The following is a 27,207-nucleotide window of genomic DNA, read 5'->3' on the forward strand; positions in this document are numbered from 1 at the left end:
TCTCAGTTTGATAGCTCATCGCACTATTTTATTCAATTACTGACATCTCAGGAGAAGAGGAGAGCTTTGCAACTCTGCTGTTGGTAAACCACTGGTGTTTTTTTTTTTTTGTTTTGTTTTTTTTTTGTTTTTGTTTTTTTTGTCATAGCGTTGATGCAACACTGAAAAAGCGCTATTTCCAAACAAACACAAGTCCCTCATTAGTGATATGTAAGAGGCAGAGAGAATCTCACCTGGACAGTTTTGCATGAAACATACAAATGAAACAGGTTCAACCTTTTCTTTTGTCTTTTTGTAGTTTCACATATAATAATAAATATCCATACCTATAAACACTCCAAAAAAAAATCAAAATATTAAGTCACAGGTACTGGAAAAAGCTCCACTTTTAAATCACAATGATAAATGTACAAAACAATAGACATCTCATATAAATGTTAATGGTTTTCGTTAGAGACGTAAATCCCATTTCAGAAGAAATCAGTGGATAAAAACTAAACTTGGAGATTCAGTATTTCCTGAGGTTTATGGGTTCCCCTTAAAAAGGCCAGGAGAGGGGAATGGCTTTTATGTTACCGAGGAGATATTACAACAGGTCAAAGTGTACCTTTCAGGGTACCAGTCAGGTTAAGGACAAGGAGTTTTCCCTGACAACACGGCCGGGATATTAAAAGATTATGAGCACTTAATGTAGTATAATAAATGTACCTACACCCACCCCGTTCTCCATTTAGGCCACAATAGTATTTTAAAACAGCTGATTAAAGTCGTCTTGATCCTTAATAATCTTTTCTGGTCCACTTTGAGAAGTTGTGAAGCTCCCTTTTACTTAAGATTAAAATGCTTGGAAGCCACCACAACACAGAGCCGACCACAACCAGTTGTCACGGCACACTCTGACCATGACCAAGTAGTCAAAGAGGTCACGTCTACACTTGATGCAATGAAACAACAAAAAGGAAAATATCTGGGTAAATGTACACAGATTAGGGGTATAGGTGAGGGGGAAAAAATTAGCCTGAATAAGACGCAAAAAAAAAAAGAACAGTATTCTGAAAAACTGTACATGTAAACATCACACTTTCACTGAGTCCAAAACCAGAGGGGAAAAATACAAAGCTTCACACAGGTTTACAGTACAACCCCCTGCACAGAGCTACAGTCTCTTATCAGTGCAGGAGAGGCAACAATCGAAATAATATAAATAACAATAGAAGTAATACAGACCACCACCAAATGATAAGTTAAAACAGGCAAGGGCTAAAACCACTTTGATATTTTTTTTTTAAAACAGTGCTGTACCCACAGAAAAAAAGGTTTAAAACATCTTTTATCACTCTTTGTACAGCTATACAGTACATTTATCTGACCACTTTAGCAATCCACAAGCTACCAGGGCATTTTTAATCAACACCAATAGATTACATTGTCCAGTCAATACAAAGAGAAAATCCATTGGGCATTTGTAAGAAGAAAAACAAAACAAAACAAAACAAAACAAAACAAAAACAACAACAACAACAACAACATGACAACAATTGGTTGTTGTTGATCACAGTAACTCCACCAAACAGCTAAAATGTTGCTCAGCGTAGACTTTAAGACAGAATACAAATCTGCAAGCAGGTGTTTGTTTTTTTGAAAATGGGACAAGATTCAACATGGCGTCACTGAGTTCGACATGAAGTGCAGAGGTTCTGCTATGGCCACAGTAACAAACGAGCAGGTTGAAGGAGACGAGGAAGACATGTGTGAGGACTCAGGTCCCACGTACATCTATGATTACGTCCGTTTGAGTCCAGAGGGGTGTTTCATAAAACAAGATCCGCCAGCTTAAACCAGGCCTCACAGGAAATTCTGCTTCTTAAAGGATCAGCTTAAATCTGAACCAGGACATAGCCCGGTCCCTCCAGACTAACCTGGTCCTGGTCGGGTAAGTTTTCCGGTCACCTCAGTGTTACAGACAGAATCTGTCAGACTGAAACACAGTGTTCTCTCAAAGGTTCCTCTTTACTGCTGCCATGTGAACACGAGTCAGTTTGCAGCACATGTCAAATTCACATCGCATATTGACATGGGATGCATTTAAATGCATCATTGAAATTTGAGCTCATGTGTTTTTTTTCTGAAACACAGTTATCTAGTAATACACTGCAATTAAAACAAAGCTGATGAACAACTTTGGCTGCAGCCTCATAGGAAGAAACTAAACCTGTTATTATTATTAATGAATATCTTTTTTGCCACTCATGAACTAAAGCAGACCAGCTTTATGAAACAGATCAATCCTGGTTCAGTTTGTTAGGCTAATTCAAGACAGGCTTTTCACAATAAACCCTGCCTTTCTCTGGAGCTCCTTTATGAAACATCCCCCACGTGGACCATGCAAACCGATAAGTTCAAACTGAGCTCCGACACAGTTTCCAAAAAGGAGCTGTTTGATATTAGTTATAGTCATCAATAAAGCAGAGAGAAAACTGCTTCTGATTGTGAGTCGTGTCAAATTGTCCTTTGTTATAATCAGTTCCTAATGTGTTTGAACTGAAGCTGATATTCCAAATGAGGTAAAGACACACTCATATCACTGTGTTATGTTACCTTAATCCTGAGCTATAAAGTGCTTCCAAACTTGCAATAGATAATAGAATTAAATGTAAATGTGATGCAGCCCAATCACGATATGTCAATAAGATGTAAATCCAACACTGATGTAAGACCAGCCTGATGGCGGTGAGGAAAATTATGAATGACGCTGAAATAGACTGATTCATGATAAATATGATAGATTTGTGATAAATACAGAAATATATCTCTCTAAACTTTGACAGATCAATAAGGTGCGAGCCACATTTGGCTGCTTGAAGAGTCATTGTCCTTGTTTGGAATGTTTCAGCCGACTGAATTAAATCTTCACAGGTTGATGTTGTACAAACTGGGTCACTCCACTTATACACAAACAGAAAATCAACATACTGCCACTACCAACACTTACATCAACAAAAAAAAAAACAGATTAGAAACAACAACAACAACAAACAAAAAAAAAACACCACATACACACACTTACACAAGTGTTTTTGTGCCGAGTGACTCACCATTAAAAGTGTCTGTTGTGAGACTGTGCTCTAGATCTGCTTTGAGTACTCTTTGTGTGCCCTCAGACCACACACGCACACACACATTCTCACACACACACACACACACACACACACACACACACACACACACACACACACACACACACAAACACACACACACAGACACACACACACACACACACACACACACACAAACGCACCATAGCAGAAAGCTGGGAGAGTAAACTATGATGCGATTACATCTTTTTCAAAGATTGTCTCTTGCTTCTTTTCAGACAGTGTGTTTTCAGACGGTGTGTTTTCACGAGAGCGGTGGAGATGGGAGGGAGGCGGCTGAGGTCAGAGGGGATGATACAGACGCACTGACGGACGGACGACGGAGGACTTTGTTTTGTCTGAGCAGCCAACACACTCACGCTGCATCCGGTAAAGCCATATGGACGTTAGGGTTACACCACTTGCATTCATCTGACTGTCAGTAATGGATGCATGTGAACGCTATGTGCACTTTCAACTCAAGAAAACTCACAGAACAATTCCTTCACAAAATGACCCCAAATCACTTTAAAGTAAAAAAAAGACGTGCAACATTTAAGTCTCATTTTTCTGCCAGGTCCCATTTCCTTTTTATCACTACGGATGACTGATCCCGATACATGAAAGTGCCTCAGTTATGAGGTTAGCAATAAAGATCAGTACTCACAACAAACAACAACATTGAAATTGGCTACAATGCTGCATGGGATATCATTTCTTTTTTTTCTTTTTTTTTAACAACTTGACAGTAACAGCAGGCGGGGGGCTGTGGTAAGGTATTCCCCTCTTAAAATGCCTTAAAAACGCCTTCAGCAAGTCATTTCAGTAAGCACACCATTACTGATTATCTTCAATATTGCACCCTTTTCCACTTTTTTCCAGAAGCACTGGTTAAAAACCAAGAGTCTAAATCTGCTTTTTGTCCCTGACAGGTGTCTGTGACCTCAATTTGCATACCAAGGCTTCTTAAAAGCCTCCTTCTTTTTAAGTAATGAGAAATTGTCCGTGATAGAAATATTCATAATAAAGTAACTGAATATAAAGTCACCTTGGGTAATGAGTCTTTGTCTTTTAGTAACCACGGGTCTAAAAATCTGGAAACCACTCCAACAGAGCAGGACCGAGGTATAGATTTCACCACACGACTTGTCTGATCTGTTGGTCCAAGTTTACAGTTGAAAACTGTCAAAGTGTCAATTTTTTTCTCTACTGTTTTTTTGCACATCGTACAGAATCTGTTGAGGTCAGTGGATTTAGCAGTGGTTCAACAAATGGACGTCAACGAATCACCGCTCCAAATGTTACATGAAACAGAGATGAAATTGGAGGAGGGGTTATCATTGAGAAATGACTCGATTCAGACAACCCAATCAAATCATGCCACCACACAGCATATTTTACATCTGTGTAAAAATAGAAACAAGGTACTGACACTAAATCACTGCTATTTCACTATTAATTTGTCCAAAAATCTGCACAAACGAGCCAATTTGGCGTTATGGTCACAGCTAATTTAACACCTCTGGTACTCCCCCTGTGTACCAATGCAGATTCATTTTTTCACATAGATCATCGCTTCCTGAGACGAATGGAGGTTGAGGTGGTAAAAGGAACTGAATGGGATGAATGGCTACAGATAACAGGGCACTAAGGTCAAAGTGAACCAAATGCATAAATAAACATTTTTCAGCCTGTGATATGTTCTGGCCTGTCCGAATACATAAACATGTGGGAATAAGTAAAGGTAGCATACCTACAGGACCCACTGTGCGCTGTAGTATCACTCATGTACATTTCTGTCTTTGTATATGAAAGTCTGCCCAAATGTGTGTGACTGAGAGCGATAGAGAAGGACAGGCTGGGAGAGGGTCTTGGCACGGTTTGGCTCGGACTCAGTTCTGCTGCAGGATCAGGTTTTCCAGCTCATCTGCTGAGCGGAGCAGGAAGGCCGCAGACTCCCGGTACCCTGCGATGAGCTGCCTCACCGCCGTGACCTCCGGAGGGCTCAGCTGGGCCGAAGCTCCACCACCGCCACCTCCCTGACCGTGACTGTTGGAGCTGGAGGAGGAGGAGTTCGGGCCGACGGACTTCATACTCAGATCTGTGGGACCTGTGGACACAAACGAGATGGATTAAGAATACATCAGGGAACATGACATAGGAAACCAGTTTTAGAGACACATTTTGGAAATTTTGATCTGTTGATGGCGCTGGAGGAAAAGTCAGGAGATCACTTTAGTCGTTAGGATGCAGTTTCTGGGCAACATGGATGTCTGTACAAACTTTCATGGCAAAACCACAAATGTGAACCTCACGGTGGCGCTAGAGGAAAGCTCATCAAAGTCTGTAGGATTCATCTTCTGGGACCCATGAATAAAATAATGTTGGACGCAACCAACATACTGACATTTCCATCCCTAGAGCCATGTCATAGTGTTTCTAAAAATTACACAGCGACAACTCTTTCCAGAAACAATTGCCCTGTTATTTTGGATAATCCACCAACATCACTATGAACAGCTTTCCCTGGAAATACTTTCTACTGAGGAAATAGTCTTTTTGAAAACAGTGTGTTCTGTGGATTATCCAGACAAACAGGGGCATTATCTCTTCAAAGGCATGTTGCTGTTAATTTTTTTAAATGCAATGATTTTTAATGCTGTGAGCAACACACACAAAAAAAAAACCCCAGTTCCTAAATGGTAGAAAAAATGACATGGACATCTCGAAAGATAAACACACACACACACACACAGCACAAATAAAAACTGGTATAGCTCTTCAGGTGGATGGGAAATTATGTGTTTTTATAATTTGTGCAAACACAGCTTTGGCATGTCTTTGTGAGCCACATTATCTGGTCGAGCTGGACTCATAAAAGCTCCTCACCATTGGTTTGTGCAGCACCTGAGTTCTGCTGGTTGCTGCCAACTGTCCCATATCCCCGCAGGTTGTAGTTGAGGCCTCCATTGGTGTAGAGCTGGTCCTGGGCAAAAGCTGCGCTAGAAATGGAGAACGCAGTCGGGGCCACGGGGGCCGGGTCCCTCGCGTTGGGCTTGTCAACAGAGGCTGGCTCATCCTACGAGAAAATTAAATGTTTTCAGTTTGGGCAGAATATTGTAATTTATGTTGTGCAGTTTGGCGTTAATGACGCATAGCCATACTAGCACATTTCCAAATCCCTGCTGGGCACATTCACAAACACCAACTGCCAAGACATTTACCGTCGCTTGGTAGACATCGAGCCGCATCCTCTTGGCAGCATTTCGGGTTTCGCTCTCGCAGGCAGCAGCGAGGATGTTCTCAGCCATGGCAGAGGTGAGGTGAGGAGGTGTTGGTCGTATCTGGCAGCAGGGGTCAGTGAGATTTTTGCACATTATGAACATGAAACACTGATTTTTTTTTACATTCATGAGTGTATGCTGGATTCAAACAGACAATATTTTAGCTGGGGGGTGCTTTGTACCTCAAAACCGCCTTTTTTCATGCGGCGACAGGATTTGAGGTAGGTGCGGATGCGCTTGCGGGAGCGCTCCTGGAACTCTGGGAACTGGCGGCTACAGGACTCGATGATGGCCTGGATCTTCTCCTTGGGCTGTTTGGAGATGGGTACCATGCGGTCCAGATTCTCATCCACGAACAGACGCACAAACATCTGACAGAGACAGAGAGGGGGGAGGGGAGAGAGAGAGGATGTAGAGCAGAAAAATGGAGGGGGGGGTGCGAGAGAGAGGGGTGTGAGAGTTGAAAACAAAAGAGAGCAAAGGGAAGGCAGGGGATGGGGGAGCATTAGAGGTAGAGTGGAAGAAGAGAGGATCAAGAGGGAGGGGGATGTGATGAAAACAGGAGCAATGAAAATAGAGTCATTGCTCATATGCAGGACAATATTTCTAATCTTTGCTTATTCACCCATGTTTACAACCTCTGCTGCTATATTGGTTTCCATTAGATTCAAAAATGAACAGATTGTGGTTTTAACAGAATAAATAGTTAATGTTGACTTTATTAAGTTCAGATGTGATCATTTTTTTCTCATCTTTAATATTTGTAAGTATAAAATAACATCTACACATAATAAAAAATACATATAATTCAACAACAGGCAGACATTCAACAGCACGCGAGCACTTTGCTGTATTAACTGTGTATGAATATAATACAACAGTCAGACTGGTTACTTACATTGAAGGCTTTAAGTCTCTCAGGGTCCATACCCTCAGCATCATTGATCTTGTCACTGTCATCGTGGTCGTCATGCTCATCATCGTCGTCGTCAATTATCTGTGCCCGACCAGAGGTCAAGTCCTCTGCGCTCATGCTCAGTTCAGTTTTCACAGAGTCATAACTTCCTGAGCTGTAAGGAGGGGACTAGATCGACACAGAGACAAACACAAACATCGCTATTATATTTTATACAGATGCTTAAACATAAAGTTATCAAATCAAGTTTGTGTGCTCACCTTGTTGGTGTACTCTGTTTTGATGGGGTACTTCCTGTTGGGCTCTGCGGGGTAGGAGTTTGGCGGCGAGCTCCCCGCGGGCAGCAGTCTGTCGCTCAGATTGACCGGCTGCTGATCCTCCGAGGAGGACGAGGACGAGGTGGTGCTGAAGTCCAGGGGAGCGCCTAAACCGTTCTCTGTCACCTCCCCGTAAGTGGCCCCACCATCTGGGGGGTTCCCACCCACAGCCAGCACGTCTGGGGAGGTCAGGGCCGGCAGCCCGTTGGCACTGCCGCTCTCCGAAGAATCGTCATCTGGCAGAGGGGCGGGAACAAGAGAGCAGGGTGAGGATGCAGAAGAGCTGTGCGGATGTTTGTCATCAGCACCAAGGAGCATTAATGTGGGTTTGTTTACTACGATAGGCACTATTTCTGTCCAACAACAGAGTGGGTGTGTTTCCACAGGGGGAGGGAACTTCCTGCCTCAGTTAAGGAAGTGGGTATTGGGGTCAACTGTCAAGATAAATAAAAGTTAAGAGTCAAAGGGGGGAATCTTTGGAGTTTTAACAGTGAAGAGAGAAAGAAATGAGGATGAGGATGAGGGACTGATGGGGGAAGGGAGCCTCCACTCCCTGGTGTGTGCAAATTATAGCTTTTTAACCCAGTTTACGGCCATGTACTGATTTCACATGATGATTTCTACATTTGTCATGTACACACCTCTGTTCAGTGGAACAGAGTAATTCTCCTTTTCAATGATGTGGCCCATTTTCAACCTTTTCTATAGTGGTGTCTAATCTGTGAAGGTTAATATAGGCCTTTGTCCTACTTCTCTAAGCCCTGTACCCTGAGAGAGAGGGGTGCACAAAGGATTGGGGTTGTGGTGGTGTCCCACCCCCTGTAAGAGTGGATTTATTTGGATTAGTCCACTAAGAACAGGGCAAGCTGTTTCCTGCACAACACTCTCCTGCACCCTCCCTATTGAACGAGTATACCTTCAAATTCCAGATGTGAATAAAACTAAAAACAAATAAGATCCAGAGTAATGCAGCTGCAGTCAGTGATGTCCTACCATCGTCTTCTTTAATGGTGGTTGCTGGGTTGCTGACTCGCTCTCCGTTAGGTGGACTGGGCTCAGGCACTGGGGGCTGCTCAGCTGCGACCCATGTGGGCTCAGTGCTGTTCATGTCCTCGCTGCTCACCGAACTGTCATCCTGAAGAGAAACAGCGGGAGAGAGGGAGGCAGTTAGACGAGGAATGAAAAGTGAACGGGCAGATGGAGCGGACGGCTGAGGATCAGGAGAAATATCATCACACTTCTTTTTTTTTAACTTCCAACTTCGTCCCTGAGAGGGACAGAGGGAGAAACATGAGACTTTCATCGTGTCTCTTTGAATCTCTTTTACTGTTAAAGGAGAGTTTCCACATTTTAAAGTTTATCTTAAAATGATAATGACATGCCCTTATGTACACTGGAAGTGGTATTGGTCAGTGGAAATGTTCCTGCTGTCCATTATGGCTGCAAAGTGATGGGGAACAAATCCCACACAGCAGCTTGCTCAGGGTAAAAAAAAAGCATTTTTAAGTTCAAATTGAGGCTTCAGCAGCTTGTGTTTGACAATCAAGTGGGTATCTTCCAAAGATACTGTGTTTCTAGGATGAAATTCCCACTTTGTGCCTTCACAGACAGTATTATATGATTGAGCTGTGGCCGAGGGACACAAACAGAGAGTCTCATATTAGCTTCAGCTGAACTCACATTGAAATTTCTTTGAATTCTGAGGACAGTGTGGACAGAAGGAGCTGTTCAGCAACCCAATGTACATATAAGGATGGAAAAAATGTGACAATGCAGATTTTTTTTATTTAACGCTTCATAAAACCCACTGAAGTCTGGCAGCAATGACATATGAGGAAATACAGGAGCCTCCCTGTTAAGTAATACATTTCTTGGAGCACTGCTATTTTTAACCCTGTTACGTAGAGACCCTAAAGATGCTTGTTGTAGCGTAACACAAATATGAGTAAACCACGGGTGGTACGGATTAGCAAAGGAGAACTGCATAATCTCACAAACTATTCAAAGGCTGTGCTGAGCTTTGGCTCGAAACTCAATATAATTCTCTATCTGCTAAAAGCCACAACCACATTTCAGACCAGTGCTAAGCTTCACAGAGGCCAGTTTACTTTAAGCTAACATGGACGATGATTTCTCTCCGGCCTCCATGCAGCACACCGTCATGTGTCAGCTGGCATTTCAGTCAGAAGAGGAAAGACTACGACTGTGTGATGGGAGCGGAGCAGAATTACATCTCATTGCTCCCCACATGAGCACACAAATAGGCCTAAACTCCAGGGAATATGCATCCATCCCTCTGTAAAGGGTTTGAGGAGGACCAAAATGCTCAGTGACAGCTCTATTAGGTACCAAGTGAGCCATGTAGCATTAAAGAGAGAGAGAGACAGAGAGAGAGAGAGAGAGAGAGAGAGAGAGAGAGAGAGAGAGAGAGAGAGAGAGAGTCTCTACTTACAGTTTCTAAGTAGTTGGAAATGTAGCATCATTAATGTCCATGCTTTAGGAAAATAGATAATTAATAAAGTAGGAGGATCTTCTTTTAAAACTGAGACCTAGATCATTACACAATACAGTTTACAAAGAACCAATCACTCACATATTACTCTGATATTTTAAAATAGAGTTGAATGAATAAATGACTCAACAATAAGGACAATAAGCATAACACAGTAAAAACCAAGGGACAGCACAATCAATATGCATCACAAATATCAATAAATCATCACAGTTGACTTCAACTGCAGAACGCCCAAAAAGTTTTTGAGTGTGTATACGAAGAGACAAAGTAATCTACAGATGCCACCTTGGGCCTGTGAGGACCGAGGGTCATTAGTTTTAGCCCTGTTACAGTGGTGTCTGTACAACTAGGCCTGTATCCAAACTTAATGATTATAGAAAACTGTGTAACACTAAGGGTGTTTGTGAAAAAAAGAAGGATAGAAAATCAATTTCATCAACCCTTTTCTTTGAACATAATGATTCTAGTTTGTTTCTTTACCAAAGAGAAAGTCAAGGTTGTAGTCTGTTTCAACAGTCACCAAAGTTCTGCAAAACAACATGCAAACAGATGAGTTGTGATACTGCAACAGACTAGATAAACAAACCAGAGTCACAAATTTACTTCTGCTCTGCCTTTGTCAACAGAACAAACGTGCTGCACTTTTTTCAACCAGATGCTGCTTTGAACTGTAAAACAGTGCAGCACAGATATGGAACAAATTACAACAAGTCTCCTACAGCACTGAGATAACCCTGGCTGACGGTTAATTATTAAATTATTGGTCTGTTCATTCTCAGTCTGCAAACAGATGCGACCAACAATCTGAGCATTTGTTAATTTGTACTCACCCGCGAATCACAACCTGGGTCATTGTTCCGGATAATCCTAATTATGCGTGAGTGAGGTCCACATTATCATCATCAAGTACCGCTCCTTGCACTTTAGTGACAGCGGTTCCTGAGTGTTTCTGTCACAGCCACACATGGGAGTGGTCTCAACACGTGACGTCACTCTGTGCAGAAGCTTTACTAATCCTCACTTCACACTGATCTCCTCCTCCTCCCAGCAGGGGGGCTACTCTGAGTGTTTAATTCTGAATTAAAAGTTAAGGGGAAAGATGTCCTCTTCTGCCTGCTCAGAGCAACCCTCCCTACAGCCTTGACGATGAGACTCCAAAGAAAATAAGCAGAGGACTTGTGCAGACAGTTCAAACACAATTACAGTGAATAAGGAGCGTTGAACAGTGACAGATTCTCCAAATTAATCCATGAGGACACCTCTTACTGATGCCCATGCTTCACAAACACTCATTGCCAACTTGCAGAGAAAGAGGCACTTACCCTTTCAGTGGCAGTCATGCACTGCAGTTTCATTTGTTTCAGGTAGGTGGCAGTAAGAGGCATGTTGTAATCAATGAGGTCCGGGACCAGAGAGGTTGGTCTGTCATTTTCTGACAAAAAGAAAAGCATAAAAAAAAAAAACACACCAATTATGAAAAACAATTGTCTGAAAACAAATGACTGAATAAACAAAGGTGGTTTAATGTCTAATGTCTAATCTTGATTGAATCATGTCTACATCACTGAAAGCTGAGGAGGAACAGGAATAAAAGTCTTCAAGGTACAAGCATTTTACATGAGTATTTCCATTTCATGTCACTTTACACTGACAGCTGTAGTTACTGGTTAATTTTCGAGATTTACTTGTAAGATTTTAAAGTTTATGAAAGATAATGCTTTATTATAAATTTAGTACCAAAATGTACATGAAATAGTTAAAACTAGCTCCAACTTGGCCAACTATACAATTTATTACCACTTATATAAAAATAATACATTAATAATAATGATCTATTAATATAATAATAATATATAACACTGACAAGGGCCATTATGCACAATATTATTTTTAGTATTATATGTACAATTTTAATACGCTTACTCAAGTAAATGCAGGACTTTTACTTGTAATGGAGTGTTTTTACAGTGAACTCTTGCCACTTTTACCACTTTTACTTGAGTAAGTGATTTGAATACTTTCTTCCACCACTGCTAGCTATGGCCCATCAAAACCAACCTGGAGAGTTAAGAAGTAAACAGATTCATGTTAAAAACTAATAATAATGATGATGATATACTTGTGTCATGTTGTAATTGTAATTTACACTCAGTCAGATCAGATTCTATTATGATTACTAATAGTTATGAACCTGTGAGGTGGTAAATAATGTCACAAACACCTTTTTACTTTATACAACAACACCGTGATATTCTCAGAAACTATCTAACTGCATCACTGCACAAGCAACTAATATCAGCAAACACTGAACATTACTAAGTAAGATAGCTGGCATTTATTGCAATCCCATTTGCACTGTATTAAGCAAAATCAATACAACTGCACCAACCCCTCACCTCATACGTTTAATTAGCACCACCAAAATTATGCCAAAATAGCTATAAGCTATTATCAATTCCTGTTTGCAGTGTACCCATGGGTGTGCATACATACATCTCTGGATTACTTTGAAGACAACTTGAAATCTGGAAGATTCTGAAGCAAGTTCTGCAGTTATAATATGCAGGAGCGACTTTTCTCTGTGATTTGTAAAGAGATTCATGGACATTTATTCGCAATGGACATCGTAGGTGATGGTATCCTCGGAAAGTAGAAGTCACACTGAATCAAAAAAACATGTCTATCATGTCTGTGTGTTCCGATTTGAACGAGCTGCGTCTCAGAGAAGGAGCGCAATTTTTTTACGCTAATGGGCCAAAGAATAACGAACTTCCTGCCTGCACCAGCGTGCACCTGTCCATCAGCTCTCCGTCACACTTTGAAAACCTCTGCTCTGTACTGACTACAAGTGTAAAGATTAGAATCAAAACTGGGTATTGCACCAATAAATACAACACCAACATAATTCATTTTTGTTGCTTTCTTACTGGCTTTCATTCTTGGCTCAAAATTCTTTGAGTGATGCAGAATTACTGCAACATCCTGCAAAAGGCTGAAATCCAAGCAATAGCCTCTACTGTATGTAACACATGAGGTCTAACAATGTGGTTAAGGGTTGAATGCAGTTTCCACATTGGCCACTAGAGGTACTCTGTGATCAATTTGGTGGCTCTAAAATCCCAAAGATGTGGTCCTCTTGAGTCTTTGTTACATCATGTCGGTGATGGATATATACAATATGTTTTATTAATGATGGATTGATTCAAAAACTCTTCAAAGTACGAACACCTAAGATCATATCAGCTCACATTTAATGTCTGACAGGACAACGGAGAACTCACCATGCCTGTCATTCAGATGCCAGTCCCAAACTGAACACCTACCTCTGTCTCATGTGAAAAAACAAACATTTCTATGAATGATATGATGAAATGATTTCCTACGGTAACAATGTCTGGTTGTTGTAGTAGCACACTGATTGGTTTATAACGTCACAGCATGCATTTCAACATAGTAATTAAGCCTTTTCCATGTCAGTATGTCACAGGATCTGAGCACTATCCGCTCTTAAAGGTTGATCTCAAAAATAGCATATCAGTTAATGATGTCTCCAGAATGAGTGAGCTATCCACAGGTCAGATGTGTGCCATTACCTTTGAACTCTGCAGTGCTGGGGTTGATGTGCATCCTCTTCTGACACTCTCCACAGCTCATTAGGAACCGAGTCACCGCCTCTCTGGGCAGGAAGGCGTAGGTCTCTGCTATCTGTGCCGGGAGGAGTGAGCAGAGGAGACTGGGTTATGGTAATAAAATTTTTTTTTTTAAAAAAAGACTCAAACTGCATGCAGGTGTTTTTTTTTTTTTTTATTGTACCATGCACGTGTGAAAGTTTGGGGTCAGTGATTATGTGTTATCTCGACATGGCATTAGGAGGAAACCTCCCTCTAGGCGACCGCTCGTGCTTTCGGGTGGCCTAATTCTATCGCCAGCCCTCAGCATATTTCCGCTGTGATACCTTAAAAACAAAAGCGTTTTTCATCTTTTTCCGTTTTCATTTCTCTTCCTGCTCTTTCAGGTGCAGTCGACTCATATGTGCACCTCTCTCTCTCTCTCTCTCTCTCTCTCTCTCTCTCTCTCTCTCTCTCTCTCTCTCTCATGCTCAGCCTTCCTTCTCTGTTTGTCTCCACTGCTATCCCACCCTCCCCTCCTCACCCCCTCTGGCGTTTCCCTGTAAAATGCGACCTTCACGTGACCATGGAGAGGCAGCAGGGGTGCCCACCCCCCACTGGCCCACCACCACCACTGCCAGAGCTCCCCATCCCCTTTGCCCCCCTCCAACCCCCCCATCCCCACCCCTCATGGCCCCTTGAGGCAGCTGAGAGGGAAAGGCCACCCAGAGGAGCGTGCACCTCCCAGAAGGCCACAGTGACAGTTCCATATTATGCCCTGCCCCAGTGATGCTGCCTCCTCAAAAGGGTACACACTATGAGACGTGACAGGACCTCTCTACAGGGCAGGAGGAATTGGCTGTATGATTTTTTTTTTTTTTTTTAATTCTGGGGGGGAGGGAAGAGAGGAGGGGTACCAAAGTCCTGCTAAACCCCCCAACACTGCCTCCCAACATAGATGCACCCTTGAAGCTGCACACAAAGCCTCTTGGTTTGTTGGGACACCACACCCGACCCGACACCACACCACGGTTTGCAACATCAGCTGCATTTGCTCCAGAAACATCAATAATGTGACAAAAAAAAACTGTGGCTTGAGCACTAGAAGTACTTTGTTTTCCTGGTAAAGCTGGTTCGTTGTTCCCTTCCTGATGCTAAAAATGACACATTATGTTGGCAGAGCTAATGTGTATCCTACTGTCTTTCACAGACTCTCTGGGTGTTGAATATACCTTTAGTCAGGGGCCCTTCCAAGTTTGGGACCCCTAAAAGAGTAGTGAACTCACTTTGGGCCCCATGTTCTCAAATAAAATAATCCTACTGGGATTTTTTTTTTTTTTTTTAAACCCTCTGAAAAGCAGATGCTGCCAGCACACTGAAATTGTCAAGATCCCAAAACAATGTTTTCACTGACACAAGCTCTCCGTCAGGTAAACACCCGTGTGAACAAAAAGCAGACTACACTATACATAAGGACCAAAAAATGACGACTGCACCTACAGTTTGGAGATCACATAATATGCGATATTTCTAGTGGGAGCTACACATGTCTGAACAAATTCGCATGGCAAACAATTAAGTAGTTGTTGTTGTTGTTGTTGTTGTTGTTGTTGTTGTTGTTGTTGATATTTCAGTGATGGAACAACCATCAGACAAACTGACATTGCCATCTCTAGAGCCATGCTGCCAGTGTGGCTAAAATATGTATGTCCTATATGGGCTTCTTTGGGACAGGATGTGTTTTTTTATTTGCATTGAAGAAAAATTACTTTGAGATAATACTATACTAATATACTTTGAGTGTAATCATGTGATCTCCTAATTACAGGAGCTGTCATTTTTAATTGCGGTAGCAGGTCTGTTAACCCTTTTGGTCCAGACTAAAATATGTCAACATCTATTGGATGGATTCCCATGACGTTTTATACAGACTGTCATGGTCCCCAGAGAATGAATCCTATTGACTTCGTTGATTCTCCAATTTTTCATCTACCACCATCATCAGGTCAAAATTTTAACTTGTCCAATACTTGTGACCAAATACCTCACAATCACATTCCCATCAGCCTCAGCTGTACTTTGCTCCCTGTTAATTAGCAAATGTTAGCATGTTAACACACTAACCTCAGATAGTGAACATGCTAAACATTATACCTGCTAAACATCAGCATGTTAGCATCAACACTATGAGCATGTTAGCACTGAGCTTGAAGCACTGCTGTGCCTGAGTACAGCCTCACAGAGCAGCTAGCGTGGCTGTAGACTCTTACTCTTGTTTGTCTGTATGTAAAGTAGACTATAGCCTGCTTTTTGTTCACGCTGATGTTTTTCTGGCAGTTTTTTTGTTTGTAAGACAAAAAAGATGTGTGTAGCCCTCTCCTTGTCTTTTGTTTTTTGTCCTACACCTGTTGGGTTTGATTTGCCCACTATCCACCTTCTCTGCTTTGCCACTTTTTTACCAGCAGCTCTGCCAGTGGTGTAGATATGGGCAGAGCGGAAGAGACAAGAGGGAATAAAATATGTTTACTGTCAACATCCTCCATATCAACAAGCAGCAACGCTTGCCAAATTAGCTGCAACCTGCAAGTACCTGCTTGTATTTACTCACCGCTTTGTAGGTCTTCTTTTGGCCTGCATGTTTGGGTGCTCTGCCAGGGTCGGCACCCATCTCCACATGCATGGCATAGATGATGTCAAAGAAGTCTTCAACCACAGCTACACGCTTCAGGGAGGAGTTGTCTTGGGCCGCATTCCCATCTGAACACTGAAACACAGACAGAGACTGGAGTTCAGTTGATTGTCCCGTCTCATACTTACAGAGCTGACATGTTTGTATTTGTATCTACAGTGGAGAATGTCTGATATCATGTCTGCAAATGCAGATTCCTGCATCCATGCGATGTGAGCAGGATCTTAAAGGCAAATGAGTCATGGGTCATGTGGCTGCAGACACTCAAACACACTGCACAAGGTGTCCTTACCAGCACTTAAAAAAAAATCCTGAAACAACCTGCTTTCCTCTGTTCAGCCCTCCTCCTGTAAATGTTCAAATTTCTCCGTCAGGTGGAGAAGTCTCAGCTGGGTCGGCAACCATCACCTCATCTCTGCCATGTTTAAAAATAACACCACCACCGACACTGTACAAGACCAGCAGTCCCTCCTTCCACCACCTCTGGCAGCCATCCTGCCTCCCGTACTGCTGACCCTGTCGCCATAGAAACTACCGCTGATTTCTCTCGGGCAGGTGTGCTGGGCAAAGGGTCATGTGACACACCATAGAAGTGGGATCGCCAGGACAACAGCCTCCATCCACAGCACCACATGGGGCTTTCCTTTCCTTTCTACCTCCATCTTTTTTCTCCAAGTAACTCTTTAATTCCTTCATTCCCTCCTTACAAAACAGTCAACACTGTGCATTTCCCACTAGATCTTATCGTTATATTCCTGCACCTGCTGATATTTTAAACATAAAGTGCCCCAGCAAGCATAAAATGGAACAAATGGATTTGGGCTTTTAATTAGGTTTCTTTTTTATTCAGAGTCCACCTCCTCCACGCAGATATGAGACATGCTCTGACATTTTCTGGAGATTGGGTTCTAGGTAGGGAGTGATATTTTCTTGTTTGAGTGAGAGGAGGGTCCTGAGTTCAAAAAGTTGCCCCCCCTGGCATTGAGGAATAACACTTTTTCCCCCTCCTCTCCTTGACATTTGTGTGCAGTTCCTGGGATCTGACATTTCATTTTCTCTTTTTCCCCCAACTGCGTCCTCTCTCCTGCCTCCATGTCTCCATCCCCTTCCTCTGTCCCGTCCTTCTTTCTTTCTTTCTTTCTTTCTTTCTTCCCCCCTCCTCTTCTTTCTCCTTGCTCCTGCTCTCCCAAGTGCGAGGTAATGATCGTTGCCATGGCAACTAAAACCAGCTCACAGAGCGGGTTTGTTTTAATCCGGCCCTCTCCCTCCCTCTCTCCCTCTTTCTCTCACTAGCCACTCTCCCCTGTCAGCATGGGCTAAATGTAATGATAATAAATGAAATAATAGCGATCCTCCACCTCATCATAACAGCTGTAATCTATCGCACTTGGAGGTATCATCATCATTCCCCCAGTGACATCACCACCGCTGCCGCCACTACTGCTGCTGCCGCTGCTTGGGACAATGGTGTCAGGTCCATTCACGCTGGATTTAGATAATCTCATACAACTGTGGGGTGTGCAGTGCACCCACACCGCTGCTGCATCCTCCACTGAATTCTACCCCAACAAAATATCCAACATACACACTGGATATTCTGCTGGGAAGGATCTCACTGATCTGGAATCCAACCAGAAAGAATAGAAACACATACATAACATTGTAGTCACCCAGTGTTAGACCTGGTGGTAAGCTTGGCTAATTCTGCTAAAACCAATATTTGTTTAAGGCTGCATTATTTTCACTCTACATTATTTTGTTGATAAACTGATTAATCATTTGGTCTAAAAATGTCAATTTTATCTATATAGCCCAAATATCATAAATCACACATTTCACCTGTACAGCATCACAACACCCTGTCCGACTCTTGACTCCAAGATAAAACTCCCCAAAATCATTGGTACATATACGTATAATTATATAGTAGGCCTAATATGTGGTAGGCTAGTAGTGCATTAGCAGAAATGTAGCAGATTTACAATATGGACAATCAGGATAGTAGATGATTGTACATCACAGTTTCCTTAAGCCAGGGGTGACGTCTTCTAATGTCTTGTTTTGTCCGACCAGCAGTCCAAACCACAAAGATGTTCAGTTTGCAGTGACATGAAACAGAGTCAAACAGAAATCATCATGTTTGAGAATCTGAAAGTCGAGACCGTTTGGACTTAAACGATGAATCAATGCTCAAAATAGTTGCAGATTATATTACTAATCAACTAACCGTTACAACTTTACTTTTGCATACTACTTAGAGCTGCAACGATTAGTTGATTAATCAACTGGTCAAAAATGAATCAGCAATATTTGGACAATTGATTCATCGTTTTAGTCACCTGCTGGGTAAAGTCTCTCTCATGTGAGGATTTGATGCTTTTCATTGTCATATCTGATGGGAAACTGAATTTTGGACTGTTAGTCAAATAAAACAATGATTGTGTTTTATGATTATAGCGATAACCCTTTACCATTTCCATCCATGATGAAAGTATTCATTAGTTGCAGCCGTAATAAAAATATTCCTTAAGTTAAGAGGCTGCAGCCAAGACTGCATTTCCTCCACAAGCCACCATCAGTCTGGCTACCTGAAGGCCTTCTTGGACACTCCTGCACCGATAAGCTCTTTAGTTTCCAGACACAAGCCAACAGGGAGTTAAACATTCACCTCTAAACACAACATGCTGTGTATTTGTGTGTGCATGTGTGTTTAAGTACAGTACGTGTCTACCAGGCAGAGCGACATCTCAGAGGAGAACAGCTGTTGAATAGCACTGTAGATATTTGGTCTCATCAGCAGCATGCCGTTTTAAAGAGCAAAGGAGACATGTCAGCATCCCTAATCGCCAACAACACTGCAAAACTCTCACCCTCCTTCTTCTCCTTTCCTCCTTCTCTCTATCTTTCTAATCCTGTAGGACTTTGCTCTCCCCAGCCACTGTACAACCAGCCCCCATCCCCTCTGCGCGCTCTCCCTGTCCCGCACCAAACCGCTCTGTTGCTAGGAGACTGGAGGGGTTGAGTCGACTGCCCCCACCCCCGCTGGCAGTCACACACACACACACACACACACACACACACTGTAGCAGAGAGTCGCTGAGGGGAGAGAGGAGCAGTCCTGCACACAGGCAGGTCAGGAGGAGGAGGAGGAGTTGGAGGGGTGGGGTGGGGGTTCAGAGGAAGCAGCTGGGTCACAAAGACAGGCCGGCAAAGATAGAAGAGATGCATCACACAAGAAATTAGCTCCATGGGTGAACGGACAAACATGAATGTGACATGCAAAAATCAAAAAAGCAAACATTTAGCTTCGCGCTTAACTTTTAAAGTCGAGCCGAGGTGCAGCATAAAGATGGAGATGGTGTTTTATTCAATGAGGTGGCTGCACAATAAGTAGCTTAAGTTGTGGCAGCAGTGATGCTGTGTGCTCAGGTACTTTCTCGCTCTCTCTTTCTCTCTCTGTGTGTGCACATGTGTGTGTGTGTGTGTGTGTGTGCTTGTGCTTGTGCACACGCCAAGATGGCTGTGTCAACAGTACTCATGACTCAGATTATCTCACTGCAGATGTGACAACAGGTCATCTTTTAAAGCCCCATCTTCCCTCTATAAATCTATCAGCTGGCAAATGGACACATAAATGGGACGACCTGTGTTTCTTCTGTGTGTGTGTGTGTGTGTGTGTGTGTGTGTGTGTGTGTGTGTGTGTGTGTGTGTGTGTATGTGTGTGTGTGTGCACTAAGGAGAAGGCAGTGCAAGGTAAAGGTCCATACTACCAAAAATAAGAGTCTATTACCTCCACTATGTCCCCAGGTTTTTTATGAGAGCCCTGTCCCCTTCTATTTCTTTTCTTTTAACCATCATCTTCTCTTCTCGGCCTCAATTCATAAAGCTCTGTCATTAAATCCACATTAGGTGCACCCAGCTCTACCCCTCTGTCCGACGTCTGTGACTGTGTGTCACTGTGTGTGTGTGTGTGTGTGTGTGTGTGTGTGTGTGTGTGTATGAGTGCTTCTCTCTCGGCTGCTCCCATGATGAACATTATTTGATAGAGTGTGTGACATCCCCAATATCCCAGCAAGCCGGAGACACAGACAGTCCCACTGGCCCCGCAGACTGGCACTGTTGACGTTCCAGTCACTGACTCAAAATGGTATGCAAATGACTCGCACATACATCATCACATCCCAGAGTCCATTTCGTCACTTTCAGGCTATTATCATACTGTCCCAGTTCGTTAAATGTTGGCCTTACAAAGGTATTAAAAATGACAGTAGAGGTGTGGTAGGAAGATTATTGCCGTCTTAAAGACTCTATGTGTGTGTGTGTGTGTGTGTGTGTGTGTGTGTGTGTGTGTGTGTGTGTGTGTGTGTGTGTGTGTGTGCACATGTGTGTGTGTGTGTGTGTGTGTGTGTGTGCGTGGAGAAGAACTCAGACTATCTCCCACACAGGGGGGAGGCCCCCAGGCCAGTTAAAAATGGTGTTAATTTCTCCTCCTATGGGAAAGCAAAGAACGGTCTCTCCATGGCAACAGAGAGGGTGCTGAAGGGAGGAAACACAGAGCATGCGATCAGCGACCCCCTCTTTGTATGAGCACACACACACATGCACAAACTACCCACATACGTGCAATATGGATTTTGTCACCCATTTACAGTAAGTCATGGCAACGTTTTAACGTCTGAAATGAATATATATTGACATAAACTCATTTGTGTATGAATCTCAGTTTGACTCTTCCTTAACAAAGAAGTGCTCTGCACCCTCAAACCGACACGTCTCCACCTTTAAGCAGAGAATGAGACCAAGTCGTTCACCACCACCACACATGATCAGGTCGTTTCTCAGCCGCTCTGATGACGAATGTGGCAGGAACAACCAGGTGATTCTTGTTTGGGGCGGTGATGATTTGCTGTTTGAACCCATGAGTGTGAGTCCATGTGTTGCCCCTAATAAGCGCTGCCAGAGAGAGACGACACAAAAAACGCCGGACAAAAGCACTGGAGATCGGCTATGCAGAAATAGCATTAATGCAAATGCTGTTGAATAATAGGGCCAGTATTCTTTTGACTCTGTGAACCTTCCACAAAAGAGAAGCTCTCAGGGGAAATGTGGACTAATTAATCAGATAATAATGATGATGTTCCTCTTCCCATTTGATGGTGAGGCAAGAAAACATTTAGGACCCACTTTACAAGACACAGAGGAGAAACAGTGGTTTCTGATTTCAACATGAGGAGAGGACGTCCCGAGGAAGACCTTTATTTTGTAAATTGATCACATTATTGAATCCTCCATCCTGACAGCCTCTCCCTGTGGCAGCAGTGTTTTGTTTTATCCCGTCCTGTCACTTTAAGGCTTCAACCTTTTCATTATCAATTAACGGGCCAATTATTTTCCTGATTAATCGATTAATCCTTTTGTTGGTAAAATGTCTGAAGATAGTGAAAAAGCACCATTCTAACTTCCCAGAGCCCAAATGTCTTATTTTATCTGATGTCCACTACCATCATACATGACAAAGAAAAACATCAAACAAGTAGTCAATTCATTGATTAGTTGATCAGAAAATAATCTGCAACTATTTTGATAATTATTTCAAGTATTTTTTTCTGTTGTCCTTTGTCTTCTATAGTAAATTGAAAATCTTTGGGCTGCTAGTCAAACAAAAAAGACATTTTTGAAGATACCTTCAGCTTTGAGAAACTGTGATGAGCATCTTCACTATTTTCGGACATTTTAATTGACAGATTAATCGATCGATATTATTGATAATCATCAATTGCAGCCCCAGTTGATCAACTAATCGCTTCAGCTTCAGGACACTTGTCAGACAGTGGCTTCAGACAAATCACACAGGATATAAAGGATTACACAAGCTGATGTCGATTAGATTCATAATTTGTGACAGCACACCCTGCAAGCACGATATAAGCACACGCAAACATCATGTGAAGTATTTCTGAACTGTGACATGTGTGTGTGTGTGTGTGTGTGTGTGTGTGTGTGTGTGTGTGTGTGTGTGTCAGAGCATGTCCACCAAAACCGAGTTGTGAGAGACGAACAGAGATATTTACAGATTTCAGTTGGCATGGCAACTAAAAGCAACAGCTCGCAGTATTTCAAATTTTTCAGTACAATGCTCATGTCAGCCGTAAGGAAACACACAGGGCGTTTAAGCATCTCTTTTGAAACTGGCTGCACTCTGACTCCCTTCGTCTCGGGGAAGGGCTTGTGCTTGTGTAGTGTGCAATTCTGTGGTGCATCTCTGTGTCTGTTTCTGGTCCTATTCCCCTCCTCCTCTGTAGCGTCCTCTAATCAGGACATAATGAGAGCTAAACGAGGTTGCATCTCCACACTGAGGGCTGCTGGATTCTCTGAGCACTGGGAGGGCTCTGAGTTGTGCAGAAAGAGGGCGAGACAACATGGGCAGGAGGACAGAGACGGACAGAGAACACAGAAAGAAAATCATTCTGTGTCCGGCTTGAAAAGAAGCATCTACTACACTGAGTCTGTGCTACTGTGCCCTGTCTTTCTGTCCCGCCACACACTGAAGCCGCCTTGTATGCTTCACTGACACATAGAAGAGACCTTCTCTGTCTGCACATCAGCCACCATCCATCCCTACCCCCACCCAGCCTGCCCCCATACAGAAACTTGGCACACCCTGGGAGCAGCTGCAGCGGGGGCTTCCAATGCTGAAGCTCCAGAGACACGCCCCCGGCCCTGCAGCCGTATGAGGAGGCAGTGACCATTGTGTGTGTGTGTGTGTGTGTGTGTTGTGTGTGTGTGTGTGTGTGTGTGTGTGTGTGTGTGTGTGCGTGTTTGTACGTCTGCCTGTGTGTGTGTCACTTTTTTATCAGCCCAGGACGGCCTATTTATAAAGCCCATGAACACAAGCTGAATCAAAAATCATGTTTACTAATACAGTCACATGCATATAAATTGGTTGATTTGTGGTGCCTGACTCATCATTAGAAGCTGCTTATGTTGGCTGATGTTTTGTTTGTTGTTTAAATTTCCCAAGTGGAGCTGAGTCAAGGGGAGGTTTCCCCATGCCTTATGATATTAGCTACAAAGCATCGCCTCTCCAGTAAACTCTAAGCTACACCTTTACAGCAAGACTTTGCCTCTCTCAGCCTCTCCGGTGCGGTTTAACCCGGCCTCCGAGAATGATTTCAGCCCAGCAGTTGTTAGATGGGCCTCATAGAGAAATCAGGCTGGCCTGAAGAATCTTGTATTGATGAATACACTCAGTTGGCAGTTTATTACGTTCATGTAGCTGAAACTAATGCAGTCTAATACACCACTCCTGCAATAAATCCTCCCTTCATGAAGGTTATACTGTTCAGTTTGTGTTGAAACTGTTTTAGAGAGGTGTTGATTCAACTTTATGATCATTTTGGAGGCTGCAGTTTGCAGTGCTGTTGAATTGTATTGCATTATATGGACAGGCGGTTCTATTATTTTGTCCACCCCATTTATATCAGTGAGGCTAGGCTGAATAACAGAAGTACCCCTCTGTATAATGCAATACAGCTCAACAGCACCACAACCTACATCCTCCAAAATCACTATAAATGTCACATCCAATAAAAACTGAACACTGTAAGCTTCTTGAAGGGAGGATTTAATGCAGGACTGTATTAGTTTTATCTAGGTGTACTGAGTGTATATTTGACAAGAGGAAGTCTTAGAATTTATATCAACAAGAAAATGACAAGAACCATAAACAAAAGCTAATCATCAACACATTCCAGGCACCATCTGCACCTGCAGAGACAGATCACACCTGTCCTCTTGTCCAGAGGGAAACATAATATTGAGTAGAGATTAGAAGACTTTTGTGAAGGCATTTGGCCTAAATCTAAATTGTGCTTTCACACAGGTATAACACCTGTGGAGGGCCGTACTCTATTCAACTGAAATCAAAAGATTCAGTCTCTAATCAGTGCCAATATCTCCTCTAGTTTGTTGACAGAAAATGTGTTTCTGCTCTTTGAGGTCCAGAGAGACTCTGTCCCAGCAGGGCGGGTAGTTGGGGGGGGGGGATTATTCCCTGAAGGCGCTTATTTAAAATGGTGGTTGTCTCCTCTCTGGCACAGCAGGCCCAAAACACCATACAGTGACATGCACAAGCGCACGCGCACGCACGGAGAGCCGCTGGGGCACTGGCTGACAGTTCATCATGAACATGTTTATCTTCCGTTACAAAAGAGGAATGTGTGGTTTAACCCATAATGCACCTGCAGCGTCGGTCATGTAGAGCGGGACGTGGCGGTGACACGACTACTGAGCATCAGATCCGCTCATCCAGAGACATGTAGAAGTGAAGTCTGAGCGCTACAACTCTGGGCGTATTGTCGCTATCAGTCCCGGGCAGACCCTTTTGTTTCCGCCACAGCCCCTCACGTGGTCTCCAATTACGCACAGCTGCCTCTCTCTATCAAATGCAGAAATTATTTTTTAATTAACTTAATAATTAGAATTTGTTTCTCTTGCAAAGACAGCCTTTAACGGGTTTGTAGAGGTTAATGACGGAACGTACACAATAAAATGCAGCAGAGACAGACTATCCTGGACTACACAGGTGTTGCCAGAGCAACGAGTGCCTGCGATCCGCATCCTGCCCAGGACAATGAAAAGTCGGGTGCAAACACTCAGACTGACTGATACGATGATATTTTTCTGAAAAGGCCAGATATTCGAGTATTGTGGAAGCCTGCCTTTGCTCTCTCACAGGCAGGCAAAATAAATGTTACCGAAGAACGGACACGGTCCGTTTTGCTCGGTTTACATGGGACAGTGAGGGCGCGTGTCCTTTGATGAATCGCTGACAATCAAACCCGCTGAGCTTCTCAGCAGAAATGTGGATCAGACATCCTCTAACTTGGCGTTAATAGCCTGCAGTCCCTCCAGGGGCACACCGGACTACCCTGACATACCCGACCCACGAACATGCCGTTGCATCCGCGCGCGCGCATACAGCATCACCACACCGGGCTCCACGAGACCCGAACGGCACGGTTCAAACAAAATGTTGTCAATAGTCAATTATCTCGTGCTTTGCAACCGGCAGCGTGCCGCTGACAGGACTTCAACCTCACTGGCGAGATGGCTATGCATGATAGCCTACCTTTTACAATTGCGATTGCCAGGAGGCACCGGCGTTGCTATGGCAGCAAGGGATGAGAGTAGGGCTGTTCTGGTTGGGATGTGGACAAAGTGAATCTTTATCAGGAAAGACGAGGGCGAGCTGGGACGATAAAACACTATAAGTTGTCATTTTATTCATGTGACAGATGCATGTGTGCAGCCAGAAATAATGACAACTTATAGGCGGCAACGGGACATCTCGTGCGCGTTTGCACGCACGTTCTCTCTCTGTCACACACACACACACACACACACACACATACACACACACACACACACACACGCATACACACGCACACACACACGCACACACACACACACACACTTTACCGTTGACTTGACCGGGACATATAGGACGGGTTTCCCTGGGGCTCCTTTCTTGTTGTGCTCTCCCAAAACGTTGGTCCCGACCTGAAATCCTTTGGACTTCACCCAAAATTTGAATTTGGCGTTGATGTGGCTGTTGTCGACATAAACGCCATCCGACTCGTCGTTCTGCAACAGTGTCTGCATGATTTTGTTATATTTTCGCCGGGTGACGGTCTTTGTTTTACCGGAGTCTCCATAAGTCCGGAGACACCAGTCCTGAAATTCACTGAACATCTCCGCCTCCAACACGACCGGACTCCGGCTCCTTTTGGGCGCATCCACGCACGCCTTTTTCGTTGCCATCGCTCCCCCTCTCCCTCTCTCTCTCTCTCTGTCTGAACCCGTTCAAACAGCCCAGGCTAATAAAGAACAGACTTGACCGGGTTGATTTTCCTCCTCTGGTCCCCGCTGTCCCGCGTCCTGGAGGCTTGGTTCAGGTTTTGGGACGCTACCTCCCCGTGGTTTCCCAGTAAAAGTGACCCGGACAGCAGCACACCTGTTTGCAGAGGAGCAGTGCTGTCCCGAACCGCAGCGGTGAAAAATGTCACTTCCTCACATCATCCGCCGAGGAGCAGAGAGGGGGGCTGTCCTATGCTGAGCGGGTATCTCCCACCTGTGCGTAAAACCCTCTTCACTAAAGGGTAGGCTATGAAAAAAAAAACCCACAGTCCTCGCTAAACAACAAAGAACACACACAAAAGCAAGGAAACAAACGTCGCTCTCAGTTCCTATCGACCTACTTTCAAACAGCCAACACTATTTTCGGATGCGGGTTGCTCAACCCTTAAAAAAAGGCGCAAAGATGTTCACAATGAGCTCCTATATGGCCCCATATCCGATCAACATGCGCCACCTGGGATTCTCTCTGCTCCTCACACCTGTTTGAATGGGATTTGCGCTTGCACTGTGTGCTCCTTCTATCCCATAAAAACACACAGTCATATCTGCATTTCACTGGTAACTGGCTTGATTTGCAGCAAAGCCTGGGTTTTACAAGTGGAGACATGGAAGGTGAGAAAGGGTGGGGGCAGAATTTCATTGATACTGTGTCAAGAATATGCTGGAAAACACTGATAACATTTGCTTTATTTGCAATTAGGAAACGTTTTTCATTTACAGGTGGCCAGTGATTTATAGAGAAATAAAAAATGTGGGTAAAATAGTTCAACTCAAGCTAAAAAAAAAAAAAAATCCACACACAGTTCTCTTCAAAAGACAATATCCT

At 43.4% G+C, this 27,207-nt stretch overlaps 1 protein-coding gene across 1 annotated transcript; it reads right to left on the minus strand.

Annotated features, from left to right (window-relative positions):
- nol4la (nucleolar protein 4-like a) lies at window positions 1-26,950 on the minus strand. Its single transcript, XM_056385937.1, has 11 exons — window positions 25,944-26,950; window positions 16,383-16,538; window positions 13,760-13,871; window positions 11,489-11,598; window positions 8,645-8,786; window positions 7,595-7,887; window positions 7,317-7,502; window positions 6,601-6,789; window positions 6,359-6,478; window positions 6,024-6,213; window positions 1-5,244 (listed from the first exon to the last, which is right to left on the minus strand). The coding sequence occupies exons 1-11, from the start codon at window positions 26,283-26,285 to the stop codon at window positions 5,027-5,029; spliced, it is 2,058 nt and encodes a 685-aa protein (XP_056241912.1). The 5' UTR covers window positions 26,286-26,950; the 3' UTR covers window positions 1-5,026.
- Between the last annotated feature and the right edge of the window lie 257 nt (window positions 26,951-27,207).

This window comes from Seriola aureovittata, chromosome 9, assembly GCF_021018895.1.
Source record: "Seriola aureovittata isolate HTS-2021-v1 ecotype China chromosome 9, ASM2101889v1, whole genome shotgun sequence".
NCBI classification, from domain to species: domain Eukaryota; kingdom Metazoa; phylum Chordata; class Actinopteri; order Carangiformes; family Carangidae; genus Seriola; species Seriola aureovittata.